General features: G+C 46.4%; 1 protein-coding gene across 8 annotated transcripts in view; it reads right to left on the bottom strand.

Annotated features, from left to right (window-relative positions):
* Positions 1-95: 95 nt before the first annotated feature.
* PPARA (peroxisome proliferator activated receptor alpha) overlaps positions 96-18762 on the bottom strand; it is a 58174-nt gene continuing 39507 nt past the window's right edge. For 7 of the 8 annotated variants that reach the window (XM_036237667.1, XM_016126731.2, XM_036237666.1 and 4 more), the window contains 4 exons: positions 18193-18331; positions 17210-17412; positions 10731-11178; positions 7554-7804 (listed from right to left, as the gene is read on the bottom strand). In XM_036237667.1, the coding sequence (XP_036093560.1) occupies positions 7557-7804; positions 10731-11178; positions 17210-17412; positions 18193-18331 (1038 nt within the window). In that variant the 3' untranslated portion in view covers positions 7554-7556. Of the gene's footprint in view, positions 7805-10730; positions 11179-17209; positions 17413-18192; positions 18332-18762 lie in introns of all 8 variants that reach the window. The other variant, XM_016126736.2, reaches the window with a different exon arrangement.

Below are 18762 nucleotides of genomic sequence, written 5' to 3'. Positions count from 1 at the left end.
CACGGGTGAGTGGGTGGGCGCCCTTTTCCACATACGATGCTGGGGATTTGGTTCGAAACAGTTAATCTTCACAGCACCACTCAAGACTCACCAGATCATTTTAAAAAATAGTTTATTTTTTAAAACCATTAAGGCAGATCTGTACCCTGAAATTAACTCTTTACATTCATCAGTCTTACAGTAGGACATTCCAAACATAGACGTTCCATAAATTCAGGATATAAATCAATATATACAATCAGTTTATCTCCTACTGGGGAAATGAATTAAGACCCAAGATTTTTTTTCAAAAAGTTATTTTATAACCATTTCTAATTGCCTGGAACCATGTTCAGTTAACGCCACTAGGAAGATTTCATGTGCTGTCTGCTTTCTCCACACACCCCTGGGTCTGGCTTCCCTGGGTCCTTGACCCCAGCCAGATCCAGAGAAAGTGTCTGAGTCAGTGAGGACGCCGGAGCCTGCTCAATAGAATCCCTCTTTGGAGTTGCTCCCATTTAGTATAAAAGAAGGGGTCTGTCAGCCCCTAAATACTGAGTGTAAGGCACCAATAATAGTAACGATAAACACCAGGAAATCTGCACTGGCCTGATGTGTGTGTAACACTAGTCCCCTCGGGCCCTGTGGCTCCTCATGGGGGATTGGGGGGAGGACAACGCACGGGAGGGTTACAGGGTGTTTTATGCTTCGGGTTTGGCCATCTGGAGGGTATCAGAGAACCAGCCAGTGCAAATATTCTATCGGAATATTTCGAATTGCAAAGTTCTTTGGTAGTAACCCAAGGGAATAATTCCCTGCAGAGCAGATGGCTACTTACTACACAGGAGTTCGCAATCTTCAGAGACACGCTGTGTGAAGTCGGTGACTTCGAACCTGGGTCTGAGGCAGCCTTGCTGGTAGAGATGACAGACTCGCTGTACTTCTCTGCTTGTGAAGTGTGGCAGAGGGATTGGTTACACAGAGAAACAAATTCGAAGTGGCTCAGGAGACATGAAAAGGATGAATGTGCAACCGTATTTCAGTTAAAATATTCCAACTTCCTTTTTGTTTCCAATAGGTACGAGGCCAGGCTATTAAGAGTACATGTCAATTAACACTGATTTCAAAGATCCAAATGTTTGTTATTAGATATGTGATTGTAAGTTAGTTTAATATATTGTGATTAAAAAAACTCAAATCACAGTATTTAGGATACAGCTATTAACATGGTTTGTTTTATCGTATAACGTAGGAAAAGTAGTGATAATCCAACACAAATACTGCAGTCTTACCAAAAAGGGAACTGAGTGGTATTCATCTTTTGTGAGGTACATTGTTTTTAGGCCTGAAAAAAAGAACAGACCAAGTGTGCTTTTGAAAAGAAAACACATTTCCCCAAAGCGAATGATTTTACCTTGAAAAGATGGGTCACTCATTCGTCTTCAGGGCCTGAAGTGTGACTGACCTCCCTGCCTCAAGGAGGCTGAGTGGAGACTTCAGAAGGTGGCCCATGCCCTTTCCCCAGCTCGCCCCTGTCCCAGGTGGCCTGCGCAACATGTATTAAGGGATTTTAGATGCTGGTGGGGTGGGATGGGGAGAGCCAGAGAGGAGGAGGCTGGGGGGTATTCTCTGCTCTGTGGAAAAACACAATTTTCACATTTGACCCAAACTAGCAAACATTTTAAAGGAAGGAAAAAAAAAAAAAATGGACCCAGGACACTTTGCTATCTATAATGTGAAAAATGGATGTTTCTCAGTTTTTTTTTGTGTTTGTTTGTTTTTGCAAATAATGCATTTAACAGCCATGGGGCCACTTAAGTCCTCGATGTTATCAGTTGCTTCAGTCAAGATGTAACACTGAACACGGACGCAGTGGGATCTGTTCTTGCTGGCAAAGGATTCCAAAAGGACGCGGCTGTATTTCAGCTGGACCACAATTATGGTCCCCCTTTCTCGCGGTGGGGGTGAGTAAACAGTTATATTTCTTGTGTCTCAACCTGAAATTTTGAGAAGCAAATGACAGTCAGTAGCCCCACTCCAGATCTGAGAAGGCGCCTTGAGCTGGGAAAAGGCAGTGCCCAAAGGAGCCTGGTTGCTGGCCTCCCATGTCTGCTCCCGTAGCGAGGGCACATGGTAGCTTTTTCAAAATAAGCCTGCAGCCCATTCTACTGAAATGAAGTTTAAGAACCTGCTGCATCCCACAAAAATAGCATAATGGGAAGCATTACATAATTATTCAAACTACAGCATGACAATTCGTTGTCTTTTTTTCTTACAAAACTTCCAATATCACATTTTTATATTGTAGTTCCCAGAGAAATACAACATATTGGATTTCCTATATTCTGAGTCAGACCAAACATATTGCTTTCATTCTTACTCTAGTTTTTCACAGGCTGGGGGTGGGGTGTGTGTGTGTGTGTGTGTGTGTGTGTGTGTGTGTGTGTCAATGACCATTTTCCTGAAATGGAACCTAAAATGGCACCTAAAACTATGTGAATCTGAGCAAAAACTTCAGACCTCGATCTTCGAGCCCAACCTGAGATCTCTCAGGCAGGTCCCACAGAGGAGTGTGTGCCCTGGGCAGGGTCCCTGCACTCGACCACCTTATGGCATCAAAGAGCCCCTTGGTCTAGGGAGGTGCTGTGAGCATGGTGTGTGGACAGGTCAGCCTCTGTGCCTCAACCTTCATCTGCTCCTCCCACTAGAGCACCGTGCGCCACCTGTGAGCCCTCTGCTGTGGGTGCTCGCAGGCCCTTCGCTTCTGACCGTGCCGGTGGAAGGCTGCTGCTGTCTGGGGGCAGGAGTCTCCTCAACTGGCCACTGGATGCTAGGCTTGGTTGGTAAGAATCGTTACCCAACAGGGTGTCCATGAGTCAGCCTGGCCCAAGAGTTAAGAGAAGCTGGGCCACTTCACCCGAGAACAAAGGCAGGACCTGGCTTAGTATCTGGTAGTGCCACTGGTGTGAAAACTGGGAGTATGGGGAAAATCTTCCATGGACACTTTTTAAGACTTGGTAGGCCCTCCGTGGGTGACATTGGTCTTCGTTTGCAACTTTTATGCACAGCATAAGTTCCTTGCTTCTCCTGAATTGACACCACTGTTGTGAACTTAAAAAAAGGCTGGAAGCAAGTGACCACCCGCCCCCCAGGAACACGGCATCAGGTGACCAGGCTAACACACAAGAGCACGGGCAAAAGACGGGCCGGCTGCACCGCCTGTTGAAAATGGCTGGCGAGCGTGGGGAGGTGGGGGAAGGGTGCTACCCTGGGCCAAAGACTGGCAACCGCCCAGTGGCCCTTTACCCGAGCCTGGCCGTTCACTTTAAGATGGAGGTGAATCTATCTTGATCCCTCCGGGGGCTAAGAATCAGAGGAGACCCGGTATGTGCTCCTGTTCTGAAAGCTGGAAAGATCCACTGCATTCGTGGCAGCTGTGAGCACTTCACGTTTTCCCAGCAGGATCTGCGCTGCAAAAGGCCCCAGAGGCCGAAGAGATGCTCTGAAGGTAGCTGGCCTCCCTGGGTCCGTGGAAGTTCCCGGCTGAAAGCCAGGCCAGTGGTCAAGTTCGTTTCAGCTGGAAATGCCATCGGTTGAAACAGTGGACTCACATTAAGACAGGAGTTCCTAAGACATTTCAAAGATGCCTGTGACCATTGGGTCAAGACCAAAAAACTATTGCGCATCCGGCCCCTAAGTCAGGGCACCTAGTGTCACTGTGTTTTGAAAAGGCGGCAAGAGGCGGGAAACTCCTGGAGCTGTGCACAGAGGCACAGATGTGACTACGGGGGTCAGGACCTTGGAAGTCTGACCCTGGCTGGTGTGGAAACACTCCCTCCATCCCCGCCAGGCAGGACTGCCCCGTGGACGGGCTTGTGTGCGGCCCACCGACTGAAAGGGGAGGCCCTGGGTGGTGCATGACTATAGGTCTGGCCACCGCCACTTCTCCTAAGTACGGTCCCACTCAGGCTGCTCACTAAACCAGGCAGGGACTATTGTACATGTGTGTCCTTGAGGCTCCCTTTAAACAACAGAAGCACCTTTGAAAGTCAGATAACTGTCACTTCTCGTAGTACAGATGCGAGGTGAGCACGCAGCCCGCGCCCTGACCAGAGAAGGCCTGGCCAGAGGTGCACAGAGGAGGGGGCGGTGGTCTGAGCGCCTTAATTTTAAGGGCCTTTTGATGTCTCTACTGAGGTAGCTGTTATGCTGTAGATCTGGGGGAACAGTAGTTGCTAAATTGATAACTTACTTATCAACAAACATCAGAGGATTAGACTTGTGCCTTGAGCCCCTGCTCAGGTGTTTGGATGCTGAGCTGTTCTTGGACCAGCCACAGTCCTCAAGGCCATAAGCGTCTTAGCTGGGCACGTGGCAGACCCGCATCAGTACCAGCAGAAAGCTACATTCTATGCCCTTAATGAAAGGCGAGAATCCCTTAGAACAAGGACAGCTCTCACATGTATTCTCAAGTGCAATGGGAAGTGAGTTTCTCTGTCCTCAAGTTCACCTTCATTATTTGCGTGTCTGCATATGCTCCCCAGAAGATGCTCTGAACCATCTCACCACAGTGTCATAGAAAGGTCTCAGGGAAACCAGACAGCTAGGTGTGAAGGAACAGTTCTCGAGTGCTCTGACAATACTCAAGCTGCTCCTGAATCCTGTGCTCGCTGGTGCAATTGGGAGCTTCCCACTTTTGATGATACTGGACGTCACAGAAATGGCTTCCTGTAGTACAACCCTCTGGCTTCTCGCAGGGTGGCCTCTACAGACTCCTGTGTGAGGGACAACCAACCGGAAATGCTCAAGAGGTGGTAGGGAGGGACATGCTGTCGGATCAGGTAGAGAGGACCAGGTGGGATCCAAGCCTGGAGCTGGCAGCACGGTTGGGAGGCACATCTCCGATGAGCCTGTTGCCCCTTCGTTCTCGTCAGCACTCAAGACCGAGGCTGTCTGGTAATTTCGTGGTCTCGGAGGAGTTCATCACTTTCCACTATTACATGGACACGAAGGAGCAGGTTGACGTGGTGACTTGCTGAAGCAGGGGTCAAGGTGGAGCATGTAGCCCAAGAGGTGGCTGCACACTCGCAGCTGGAAGCTTCTTGAACCTGCTTCTACATTTCTATTGTACTTTGTGCTGATGTCAGCTGAAACCTAGCAAGCAAGACCTGCACTCCCCCACCAACTCCTATTTCAAATACTACGCTGTACTGAACTGGTGAGTAACATCTATATTTGACCGTCAACATTCTAAGAAATCTCTGATTAGGTGACCCAAAATATTTTGAGTGGCAATTAGTGACTCTGTTATTTAAAATGAATGGGAACATGTGACTTTTTCTATTAATAAACGTGAACAATGTCAAGTGACTTTCAAGCTGAGGTCACTTGTGGCTTCCTCTGTGGCTTCACCAGGGACGGTGCTGGTAGCCTGGCCAGGTCCCAAGAAAACTAAAGCTGGGTAACGCCACGAATGCAGAACCCATGCCTCCTGTTAGCTCGACTGTTACCGTGGTAAGTGTGAAACACGAGGCTACTCTAGATCGCTTTTGTGAAAATCTAAACATTACGAATGACTTTTCGAAAAGCCCAGGTCTTGAGGCATCTCTCTAGGGTCCATTGGAGCGAGAGGGCAATGGTCAACAAAAGCATAACACCTGGCATTGGTATCCAGCCCCCCACACCCGTGACCTTGGACAGCCCATTGCCCCAGCCTCACGAATGCAGGGTCCTCATTCCAGGCAAGAGCATGGAGGGGCGCTGCACGCGGTGCAGCTTGAATCCTTTCCGGCTGAGGTGGCCCCTTGATCAGCGTCATTCATGTGCGGAAATACTTTTGCTTCCTTAGATCCTTTGATTAGATCTTAAAAAAAAACCCACCAAATGTGGAATTTTTAAAAGGATGTTCTAATTGTAACTTTTGCTTTTTTCTAATTGAAGTCTTATAGTTTTGTTTTTTCTATTGTTACATTTTCCTAATGCTGATCTTGAAAAGTTTATGAATACCAGTCCTAATCCTTCTTCGAAAGCAAATGATAATGACCTTATAAAGCCAGATTTTCTAAAGATAGAAAGGGAGGGGTGTCAAGGATACAACCTGTGGGCAAGGTGTCCAGTGGCCCCTGTGGATGTGATGGCACTGGCAGGCACAGCCCAGTCTGGCCGGGAGGAAAGGGCCGCCGAAACTCTCCGATGGGACAATGGCTCTACTCTGATGAACAGAAAGAGAGTGTGCTTCCAGGGCCACCAGCTCCAGACAAAAGCCATGAGCTGCCTTCAGAGGGGGACTGAAGCTGAGATGTGGATCTTTAAGGCTAAAATGAGTATTTTAGATGCTGGAAAAACCACCCTACGTCCGTGGTTCAAAAAGGACACTTAACTACCTCAACCTCGGTAAAAAGCACCAGCCCATTATGAACCCTGAGACTAAGTGAAACCATCATCCATAGGACTTAGCCCTCCCCCAACCCCTGGAGGGTTCTTCAGGTGACCTGTCAGCCCCCTGCCCCACTGTCCCACTCTTGCTCTAAAGTCACATTTGTCTTGTCTTCTCCACTCCGGGAAGCAGGTACTACCACCAAGAGCTACAAAAATAAAGCTGCCTCATTTCAAAAAGCAATGTGTGGGGAAAGACCAAGGAGCTGCCTTGGCCCACGGGGCCTGGAAGGACATGTACAGATAATTTGTCAGTTTGCCCCTCAAAACGCTACCAGGGCCCCCAAGTGGCCTGGCTCGGTTGATTCGGATTTGAGAAGAAACAGAGGTGAGGAGACCAGGACGCGGAGGTCTTCTCAGAGGGCGTCGTGAGCCTGCTCGCCGCAGACGCCAGCTTAACATGGGCCTGTGGTCAAGTGCAGAGCGTGTCCCAGTGGTTTTCCGGGACCTTTACACACCCTGGAAACAGGCCTCTCCACATAGCAGAACCAGGAAAAGTGAACTGAACTAAACAGCGGCTGCATTTCCATAGCTTATCAAATAATTTTTTGAAATTCTAAATCCTATGCTTAAGAGCAGCACGTTGTCTTTCTTCAAATTCAGGAAGCAGAATCGAAGGCATCTGAATAAATATCTGCTGCATTTTAAATATCTAACCTTTGGATACACCTAGATTTACAGAATTATAAAAGTTAAAAAGTGCTGATTAGTTTTCAAAATTATAAAGGCGCACGACAGTCACCGCTGGTACCAAGGGAAGACACACTAGGTATTCTGAGGTCACCAGGTAACACAGTGGTGAATTACTAACATGATTGAAAGAAGTTTGCATTGATTAACACCAGGCATGTTCGACTTAGACCACCGAACATATAACATTGTTCTTCTTAATTTCCAAGTCTTGACTAACAGCCGCTGGTCACCAGTGTTTCTGTACTTTGCACGTGCTTAGAAGTGCTGATTAAAAGAAGGAGCAAGTATGGAACAGGGTCCTCGTTACCTGGGGATTGTACTTCCTGTTCCCGAAGGTTAAAACAGTGGACATCTGTGCAAAGCAGCCTTGCTCCCCTTCCTCGTTTGTAGTGCTGTCGAGGTTCAAGATCCTTGAAAAATTCCTTTTTCCCTTGTTCATTTCCGGCAGCTCAGTACATGTCCCTGTAGATTTCCTGCAGCAGTGGGTGCAGAGCCGCGTCCGACTCCGTCTTTTTGATGACCTGCACTAGCTGCGCGTGCTCGGTGACGAGCTGCCGGAGGTCCGCCATCTTCTGAAGGAGCTTCGGGAAGAGGAAGGTGTCATCCGGGTGGTTGCTCTGCAGGTGCAATCTGAGCACGTGCACAATCCCCTCCTGCATCTTTTCAATCTGTCCCACGTTCAGAAGGCCGGGGCGATCTATCCTCGAAAGAAAGAAGAGACGATTGAGTGTGACATGTTAATGCCTAAGCATTCATGGGTTTGAGAGGCCACATGCCCTGATTTTACATGGCCTTTCTCGCCAGAAGCTTCGTTGTCTTTAGATCCTGTCAACTTGTGTAGAGAACTAGATTTTTCCAAAGTCGCTAGGCCTACCAGGGGCAGGCATGACAAATGCTCATTCCTAGATATTTATACTCTCTTAAATCGACAAGGCCTCGCGGGGTGGCCCTTTCCCTCTGGATTTACCTAGCCACCACCTGTCAGGGGAAATCCTCAAAACGTTAAGAGCAACTATACATTCTAATGATGATTACAACGACCAATTTTGCATAATATGAGAGATGGAATTCTTTATCCCAAGTCAAAACCAGATATTCGGTTTCAACTTTTTCACTAAATAGTTAAGGAGAGTGACCACGTGAGACCTGGGTGTTGTGGTAGAAAGCACTGTTGCAGGAAGCTTCTGACATGAATCAGCTGAAAGAAAGTAGAGCAAGATATGAATGGAGGGCAGATACCAGCCGGAGAGGATGCTGAGGAGACCTGGAACGGGGAGGTCAGGTGCAAGAGGGGCCGACGTTCACACCGGGCGACCTCCCTGGGGGAGCTCTGCCATGGGCACCGGACTTCCTGGGTAGTCTCTGACCAGGCATCCTGCTCTTAATCCAGAAAATACACCCCCAGCCATGTTCCATAGCGGTGCTCTCTTTAAAATCCCACTCACTAACAGGGTTGTCAAAGGTATTGTTAAGGATGTGGATCTTTCATGGTTCTCTCTCTCTCTCTCTCTTTTTTTTTTTCAGTTGTAAAATACATCCTTGAACAATATGGTGTGTGTAGGGGGTTTGGGGCACTGATCCTCAACAGTCAACATACATGTGTTACTTTTGACTCCCCCCAAACTTGACCATAGGTATCCTTGGGTATCTGGGTGGGAGGTTGAATCTGTGAACCCCTGCAGATACCGAAATCCATGGATGCTCAAGTCCATTATATAAAAGGGCGTAGATCAATGCATATAGTTGGCCCTCTGCATCTGTGGGTTTCCAGCTGTGGACAGAAAATACTGTTTTCAATCTGCAGCTGGTTGAATCTGTGAATCCAAAACCCAGGGACATGGAAGGTCGACCATATATTTATTGAAAAAATCCGAGTAAAAACCCACATTGTTGAAAGGTCAAGTTTTTACAGGTTTTCGATAGAGAGTTTTAAAAAATGAATTGAATCCCCCATAATTTTAACCCTACCACACAGGTTTAATGTCTACCTCACCAGATCTCTCTCTATATATAGGATTACTGTGATTATAATTTCTTCTATAAAACTGTGATCACACTACATAAAAATTGTCTGTAATTGCTTTTTACTCGTAACACACATCTTGAGCATAAAAGGACAGAGACGGATCGTGTACAACTGCTTTGCCATTTTACACTTTCGCCAGAACATAAGGACTTCCTCTGCTGGGCTGTCCAGCGGGGGCAACAGGGACAGGCCTCGTGGGGCTGGGCTACTCTCACCCAGTTCCCTTTACAGAGTATGGGCAGCTGTGACAGTCTCAGTTCTGCGAGTTTCAATCACGGGGGACAGTACAGCTTCCAGCAGTTTGTGGGAGCAGACGCCCCATTGGTCTCCCCAAAGGCTAGGTAAGAACAGTACCTTTACAGTAGAGGGATGACCTAGACCCAGGACAGTGCTATTTAAAGGAACACGACTGAGCCAAAAACCTGGGGGCTGCTGAGCCAGCTTCCCACAGAGAAGCCCAGAATTACCTTCACTGGGGTCCATTTCCTTTAGCAAACTTCACAATTGCTCCCTATTAGCCACTGATTGTTTATTCTGAAATAGCAGAAATATACCAATAGTGACTGTGACTGTGCTAACATTTTACAGAATCCCGTGTGTAATACAGTTACAATGAATACAGTACAGATGTATATATTCTAATAATGTAATATACGGTCATGTGCCACTTAACAACAGGGATACCTGTGAGCGAGGCGTCCTCGGGCAACTCTCATTGCGCCCGCATCACGCAGCGCACTCACACCTGCGTGGCACAGCCCACTGCACCCCTAAGCTGTGTGGCTCAGCTGCTGCTCCCGGGCCGCCAGCCTGTGCAGCAGGTGGCCATACAGAACACAGGAGGGTAAACGAAGCACAAGCCAGCACAAGCGGGGACGATGCCGTCCGGGAGACGCACAGGCGGAGGCCGCGGCCCCCGGGGCCCACGCACTGTGCCGCGGCGGACGTTCTTTTCGTAAGTTGAAAGAGCACCCTCTAAAGGCACAGAAGCGTACTACAGCAAGTATATAAACGAGTCCCGGGTCAGTTATTGTCGTTACCAAGGGTTATGGACTGACTGCCCGTAATTGTATGTGCTAAACCTTTAAACAACTGGCAGTGTTGTGGGTTTGTTTATGATAGCATCGCCACAAACACGTGAGTGACGTCTTGTGCCATGACATTATGACACCACGACCTCACTAGGACACAGGAATGTTTCAGCTCTGTAATAATCTTAGGAGATCACTGTCGTACATGCCATCTGTCATTGACCAAAACGTGGGTATGTGGCACATGACTGTCGTAATATTATACGTCATATATTACATAATAACTAATCATATCTGATACTTGATAGATCATAATTATAAATAAAACATACGTAATATACAATATTTATTTATACATAACAAATACTATAATATGATATGTTATCGACATAATTCTCACGAGTTAATTCTAGTCAGCGGCGACATACGGGCTCAGATACCCTCCCGCCTTCCAGTGCTCACTCCACTGCGGCCCAGCTCCCGCTCGCAGGGGAGGTACCAGTGTCGAATTCAAGATAAGGAGTCTGTAAGCAACATGGCAGCAGCAGATTTAATCCATAACTTACCTCCACAGCAAATGACAGCGGCCACAAAAAGGGAGATATCGCTGTCGTCCAGTTCCAGGGCGTTGAACTTCATCGCGAAATCAAATTTGGGCTCCATGATATCACAAAACGGTTTTCTGAGGCTTTTTAGGAATTCGCGAGTTATGAAACCATTTCCATATGCTACCAGCATTCCGTCTTTATTCATCACAGAAGACAGCATTGCAAATATGGCCTCATAAACTCCGTATTTCAGCAAAGTGACTTGATCATTCAAGTCCAAATTTGCAAAGCCAGGGATGGACTTGGCGAACTCCGTGAGCTCTGTGACGGTCTCTACAGACGTGCACTGGCAACAGTGGAAGATGCGGACTTCTGCCTCCTTGTTCTGGATGCCATTGGCCACCAACTTGGCCACAAGCGTCTTCTCAGCCATACACAACGTCTCCATGTCATGTATGACGAAAGGCTGCAAAGAAAGACACTGGAGGTAAGTCAGGTAATTGGTGACAAGCTGCCCTCCTGCTTATGAATAAACTGTATCCAAATCACCCATGGAGAACAAAAATATGTACAAAACACAGTCCTCGTCCTTAAACAACCTCAAAATGAGCTGGAGACAAGCTGACCCTAACGGAAAGCTAACAACAGAAATCAGCAAGATAATAGCGGTGCTAAGAAAGTGAAGTACTGATTTTGGCAAAGAGGTAATAGGAGAGTCTTAGCAAAGCAGTTTTCAATATCTTATAATGTTCTCTGAAGTCCTAAGTACTACTGTAGTAGCCTTAGTTACAATAATTCTTAATTTTACCATTGTATAAACTTTAGAGAAGACCATCACTATCTAACATTGACTGTTGAATGAATAAAATTGGGCATGTAAATAAATACGTACAACTCAAAGCCAGTGTTTGTGTAGAAGTAAGCAAACAGCACTGTTAAACCCTTGCTCTCTTGAGGATAAACTGGAGGATTCGTTTCCCATGCATGAGACTGAATCCTTCACATCAGAGCTCCAAGTTCTGGTTCTGAAACAAATCCCAAATCCCTAGGGCAGCAACCTACATGTCTCCATGCCATCTGCACCTAAGCCCACTGGTCCTGCATTTTATAAAGACCTAGTGGAGGGAAGAAGCCAACATGCCCATTTCTCGTGGGGCTCAGAAGAATGGACACAAATACCTCTGCTGGCCAAAATTCATGCCGAATGTGTGTGCAGGGCAGCAATGGACTGTGGGCCGAGCACTGTTCGCTGGAGTGTATAAACAGAGCGCATGAGCAGCCAGCCCCGTGACTTTAGACTCACTCTGCCAGTGGGCAAACTATGCATCTGGATCTATGCCATGGTGTGTCCACTATTTCTGGGCTCCTGAGAACACCTGGAGAAATCGCAGTACAAAACCACCTAGGGGCACCTGTGGGCTGTACCCGGCACAAGCAAGGTGCATGTGTTGGGACAATCCGATGGATTGCCTTTAAAATGTCTAAACAGAATAAGAATTTGCCATATAGTGCTGGATGAAAATAACCTGATTCCACAGCTGAGGATAGGGGATAATTTTTAAATTACTACGAGTGAAAAAATATTCTGAACACAAAACTCCAAGCCAAATTTTCCTAAATATCTCAAGTGTGATGAAGGAAGACTCAAACTGCCTTCCTCCAAAGACTTTAAAAGCAACCAGGTCGCCACTGATTCAGAAATGTCTGGGAGCAGTTCAGCTCCACAGGAAGTAGCTGCTCAGATCGAAGGCATCAGTCAGCGCTTACAGGATGCATGAGAGAAACACTTTTAAAAGACAGACAACAGCATTCCCTCAATTCCAGAAAACACACTATTGGGCCACCTTGCCTTTATTCAAATCACGAGCTTTTAAAAAGTCCATTCAACAAGAAAAAAAAAAAAGAGTACAACAGTCAAAAACATTCAAGAAACACTTAAAAGGAAGCCAGGGCCTCGAGAGCCTGTAACATCATGAGTGTGGCTGAGGGTCTTCGGGAACAGGCAAGGTGAGCGTGGCTCCCAAAGTATTTGGCTACAGAACGTTTATTGTTATTATTTTTGGAGGGAGCATCTCATAGGACTAGCACAAGGCCCAGTGCAAAATGAAAAAGTGGGGCCCTTTGTTCAAAAGTGATTAAAAATTTCAAGATAGTAACAGCAGTGTCACTCCCCAGTGGTGCAGGACACAGGCCCACAGACCCAGCCCTGCCCCAGCCGTACGTGAAACACACTCTTGTGAATGGGGCTTAAATGGTAACAAGTATTTCTTTTCGTTTTTATAAAATCATCACTTGGACTTTAGAAGGCGAGCCCCATGAATAGGCAAAGTTAGAAACCCTTGGAATTCAAAACAAGTGGTACCATTAAGAGGCCAATGTTTAATGAAGCTAGAGAGAAACTAGATTAAAATAGTCGAAAATTTGCCAAGCTTGATTGATAAACATTCCTCATAAGACTATTTATAAAAATCCATGCCTTTTGGAATGTGCCTATTATACTCGAATCTAAAATTGAATATAGCTGACATCACAGAAGGTCACATCAATAAAGTACTCCGCAAAGATTTTAAACAGCACGAGGCAGGAAGCTGCAGCTCCCCCGAAATCCCTCCAACCGAGCCCAGCAGACTCCCTGACTGCTCCTACAGTGCGTGTGTGCCTGACGCTGTTTACGGGGGTCATGGTATCGCTTACACAAACTCATTCCCAAAATATACTGAAAGGCATTTTCTATGAAAATCAGGCAGCACGATCTTTTAGTAAAAACTTGTGACTCGGTAGAATTGCTGTGGATAGAACTGTTTAATAAGCGTTTGGTCAGGTTTTACTACACATTTATGGAAACTATAAAATATGTTTTTCAATCTAAAGACAACTTGTGTCGTATGTACAATATTTCGACCTAACGCAAGAGGAAAACCCCACGATGTGGTGCCAGGCTGCATCTGTCTGAGGGGCGATACTATGCCAGGAGGGAGCAGGAGGCCCTTGTCCCAGAGATCCTGAAATGCTGACAGTAATGTTGAAATTTCGCTTTCAAAATGAGTTTTAGCACCTGTTCTCAGCCACATTTCGAACATGAGTCTCTTTGCTTCATTTCTTTTTTTTTTTTTTTTCCAAACAAGACATTTTAGTCTATTTAAGCCCAGTATGCACACCAGACTGGCTGCAGCGGACCTATGGTTTTGTCTAAAATTCAATTATATGCTCAGAAGGTAAAGATTTTTCATAACTGAAGAGATTCAAAGACTAAAGACAATTCCTGACAATTCTGAGCGATACGAACTGACCAACTGAGCTGAATAAACTTCTGATGGTTTGTCAGATTTAAAAAGCAGCAGGGCTCCTTTACTGTCACCTTATAGTTGGAACTGCTGAAGTCTAAATAGTCGATGCTGCGAGTTGGGGTCTTTTTAACAAAGCGCCGCACTCATTTTTCAGAGGTACAGCTAAGGCTGAGTGAGTGAGATTGTACATGTCCGTGTGAGTTCACGAGTATGCGTGTGAGAACAGTGCTGTGCTGGGGCCAGGGCCCCCGGTGACCGGGAAGCAGATGTCGCCAGAACGGCACCAACTTCTGCGCTCCTCATAGTCCCTTGTGCATGCTGCTTTACTGAATCTTTCTATGACAGCCCTGACCCCTCCCAGATCAGCTCACCCACTTTTTAAGGCATTGTTGCAGCACCTCCTCAGAAGCCATGTGCAGAGGGGACTACTGTTCTTCCAGTTCCTCAGCCCCACTTCTGTCCCTGTCACCCCCATGTCAAGGGCAGCTAGTGTCCTGACAAACTCGGACCTCACAGTGAAGGGCCCTACTCATTCTCTGGCCCACCGCTCTGACATCTCAGGGGCTCAAACCAGCCTATCTAGATGGAAACAGACATTTGCCATCCAGAGCATCACCGGCCTCCCTCGGCTGCAACCCATCTTTCCCCAAAGGGACGTAATCTACTAGGCTTCGGTGCAGCTCCATATTCCTCCATCCTTTGCCTTCAATCCCCTAGTGTCCCCCTCCTGGTCACCGGAGCATTTTGGTGAGTTCTAGGTCAGCCGTGGGCCACAGAGTAGTCTTCACAGGACAAGGGAACAGTCTACTGCAAGGGTGAACTCGGCTCCCTGCTTCTAGCCAGCCTCGGCTCTGCTTCCATGCTGAAGATCTGTCCAGCAGCTATCAAGGCACCACAAGTTTGGGTGACAATTTGGGAGCTCAGTGCCCTTGCCCTGGCAGGCCCTGTAGGGGACCTTCGCTTGGGTGGGCAGGAAAGGGAGCCCAGCCCTGAGTGATGGCAGAGTGGCCCTGTGTCACTCCAAGATGAATGCCTGTCTCCCTACACAAGTCCAAGTTTTCATGGTTGCATGACCTAGAGAAATTCATGACCCCCCACCAACGCCAACGCCCCCCCAGGTGGGCTGGTGCCCCTGCAGCTGTTAACACCAGACGCGGCCTCTCCACACCCCACGCCCGCAGATCTGGGTGTTTGGGAGACAGACGTCACCTCCCTGACCCAGTCCCGTGTCACGGAACATCTGTGAGGGCTGTGACATCAACCCAGGCCAGAGCTTTCGTGGAAAGCTGAGTACTGGGCCACGGAGCATGGTCGAGGCGGACAGGTCAGGGCCTAGGCTTGGTCTCCCTGGTACATTCCCCACCAACAGACGGAACTTCTTTCTAGACCTAGGGCTAGATGTGCAGGCTGTGGTCTCCGATATCCACTGCGGTGACAAAACCAGGGCTCTGGGCGGATTTGGGCAGCAGCGGCAGGCATCCCACTGGTCAGCTCTACCTCCGGAGCAAGCACAGACAGAAGAGCAGAGGCTGTGCCCACGCTGGGAGCTCTGAGCTCTGGGCACACTAGGCTGGAGGGGGCACTGGGTGAGGGCCACGCCTCTGACACGGAGAACACGAGGGGGAACGCGAGCCTGGCTTGGAGCAGACAGTGAGACTGAACGCAGCGAGGACACCTGGACGTTTCCTTTCAGACTGGAAAGCGGCCGTGCCCAGGTCTGCAGGCAAGGCGAGGAGTTGGCACTGACAGCCAGCAGGACACCAAATTCGGTTCTTCTGACACAGTGAAACCCAACCCTAGACGGCTGAGCTGCTGCTTAGCTCCTGGAGACCAAGCGCAGGTTCCTGGCCGAGGGGAGCCGCCCGTGACTCCTCGCTCCTTCTAAGACGTGTGGATCGTGGTGGGGACCGCAGAGATACTCCGTGGGCCCAAATTCACATTAAACAAGAGTGCTTGGGTAAGAGTAAAGTTGACTTTTAAGTTTTCCTTAAATTCTGAAAATCCAAGGGAGAAAGGCAGAAGATTTCAGAAAAGATCTAAAAAGATCTCAAAAAGATCAAAATGTTCGGTTACCCTAATTTTGGGCTATACTAACTGTTTCCAGGATAGAAATTCAAAGTTGAACAGTTACTTGGCTCTCTCCCTCACTGGTCAGAAAGGGTTTGATCTGTACGAGCCTTTGGGGCCATCCAGTGTGGGTGTGGCTTCACTGATTTAACAGAATTTGCTTGAACCTTCTAAAATGTCCCAGCCTATTTAATTGAAGAATTCATGAAGGAATTAAAAGACCCAGTAAAAAAAGAGCTTTGGTTTGTTCACGAAAGTAAGTAGCTTGTGAAACACTTTGTTTTCCTGTGACTAAAAGTTCCAGCTTGTAATTCCCCAGAAGGATCACTTCAAGCTCTTCATCAGTACAAATGAACCTGTCTCACCAGGCTCAGAGGAGAAGGCAGACTGTCTTTATTCGCTGGCAACCTTTATTCGTCTTTATTCCCCCTCTTTGAAGGCAGCTCTGAGATTACTTCCATAATGCAGATGAAGACTTAATTAACTACAGGATGAAGGCAGGATGGTGCCAGGCTGAGCAGCTGGCAGTGTGTAGGGGTGTCCACCAGGGGCACTCACAGGTGCTACTGAAAATGCCTGGAACTATCCAAAAAAGACAGTAAAGTATCTGGAAACAAAAGGCCCTTTCTGAGCCCTAAGATGTCATTGCTTTCTCATTGAAAAAAAGGAAGATGTGTTTGTGTATGTGTGTGTGTGTGTGTGGGTGTTGGGGGCTGGGGGTTGGAGAGAAGGGAGCAGTTTTAGGAGAAAGGATACAAGAGCGCATTTTGAATGGGAAATGGTTTCATTTTTTGGCATTAAAATGAAATTTTTTGATGCACTTCAGAAACAACCCTAGAATCTGATAAGCTACTAACTAGATTTTTTTTTTTTTTCTGTATTAATTACACAGTCTTCATACAACATGGTCGCTAGGAGCTTTGGGGTGGACTTTACCCAGTAGATGGGGTTTGTTGTCAATCTACATCTTAGAGTCTCTGAATGAAACGTTTCCATCCTGTTGTCTCTTGGTTGCCTTGGAGATAAATGGTATTTTTTCTCAACATTTACTACTCATTTCCTCAATCCTTCCCTAAGACTTCAGCTGACATGTTGCCAACGGAACACTTCAGACTCAACAATAAACACAGCAAAGACACCTACTGGATTGTTGCTGGCTTTTCCCGCCAGGATGACACGAGCCTTGACCTTGTTCATGTTGAAGTTCTTCAAGTAGGCCTCGTAAATTCTTTTGGCAAGGGACTTCAGATCTGCCATTTCAGAATCTTCTATGTCGTGTTCACATGTAAGGATTTCTGCTTTCAATTTTGCTTTTTCAGATCTTGGCATTCGTCCAAAGCGAATTGCTAGGGGATTTAGGGGGAGAAATAGAATAATGGGAAACAAACAGAAATGAGCAATGCAGAGTGGGACAATGACACGTGGCCGTATGACAAGTTTGCGCCGTGAATTAAACTACCAATGAACATGTGTAGGTAAGACAAACTCCACCTCTCGATATCAGTCAACTTTCAACGTGGGAGAGATGAAAATAAAACCCAAACTCCATGAATCCTGGACCTATTTAAAAGGTTAAAATAAAAGGCAACAGCATGACTCGTTTCGTTAGTCGGATGGGCTTAAGGGTGCTTACTGTTGCCAGCACATAATCGGTCCTGCAGGTTAAGGAGATGAAAGTGAGCCGCAGAGTGAGTTTATAGAATACCTTCTTCTTTTTCAAGAGGAAAGATTCACAATTTTCATGAACTCGTTATTTTAAATTTACCTCCATATAATCATTGGTGTGTTCTAAAATTAGAGTATGGTTGAATACAAATTTGTAACAGGGAAAATGTTTAAAATGGTACGTGTTTTAGATGTATGATAAGAACATTAAGACATCCTAGGAATTTCCAATCAGTTTTAAAATCTTACATCAAAGTCTTACTGGTAGTTCAAAGTTTCCGGCACTAACCCCAAGCGATCTGCTGAGTGTCAGTTATGATTTTTATTTTTCTTAGGCCATTATGGTTACAAAACGATCTGGGTGTTAAATGTTGCAGCACACTCACTCCAGATACAGTCAGTTCCCACCAAACAATAACTGAGGCATGGACTGGGAAAACGCAATGGACAACCTTACCTACCGTTATGGGACATCCCAACCGAAAGGCACTTGTGGAAGCGACAATGTTGGCACTTGTTTCGATTCTTTTTCTGAATCTTGCAGCTACGATCACATTTGTCATAAACCAGCTTTAGTCGAATAGTCCGCCGGAAGAAACCCTGCGAGATTAATGTACGGTTTATTAAATCAACGTCACTGCTTTAGTTACGTTTCTGGTTGTGCATTATGGCCTTTTTAAAATGAACTAAATTTAGAGAAATAGTTCTAAAAAGTCTGATATAGTTGGGACAAATTGAAAATTTTTAATTTCATTATAAGTAAAACTAAAAAAATAAGAAAATGAGGCAAAATTTGATGTAATTTCAAAATGTCCTTGTCTGGCTTAAGACACAATTATAGTCTCCCAAAGAGTTGCTTAATCCTGTTAAAATTTATACAAATGTAATTTTTTCCTGTCCTATGACATATCCATATTTGTGACTAAAGACTTTCTGGGAATTTTTGTGAAAATAGTAACTCCATAAAAGACAAAAATTATAATAAAATACAATAAAAGGAAGCTAACTTTATGTGAACAGTTCTTTTGCTC

This window comes from Rousettus aegyptiacus, unplaced genomic scaffold, assembly GCF_014176215.1.
Source record: "Rousettus aegyptiacus isolate mRouAeg1 unplaced genomic scaffold, mRouAeg1.p scaffold_m13_p_2, whole genome shotgun sequence".
NCBI classification, from domain to species: Eukaryota; Metazoa; Chordata; class Mammalia; order Chiroptera; family Pteropodidae; genus Rousettus; species Rousettus aegyptiacus.
The sequence above is the reverse complement of the archived record's forward strand: the minus strand, read 5'-3'. Positions and strand labels throughout refer to the sequence as shown.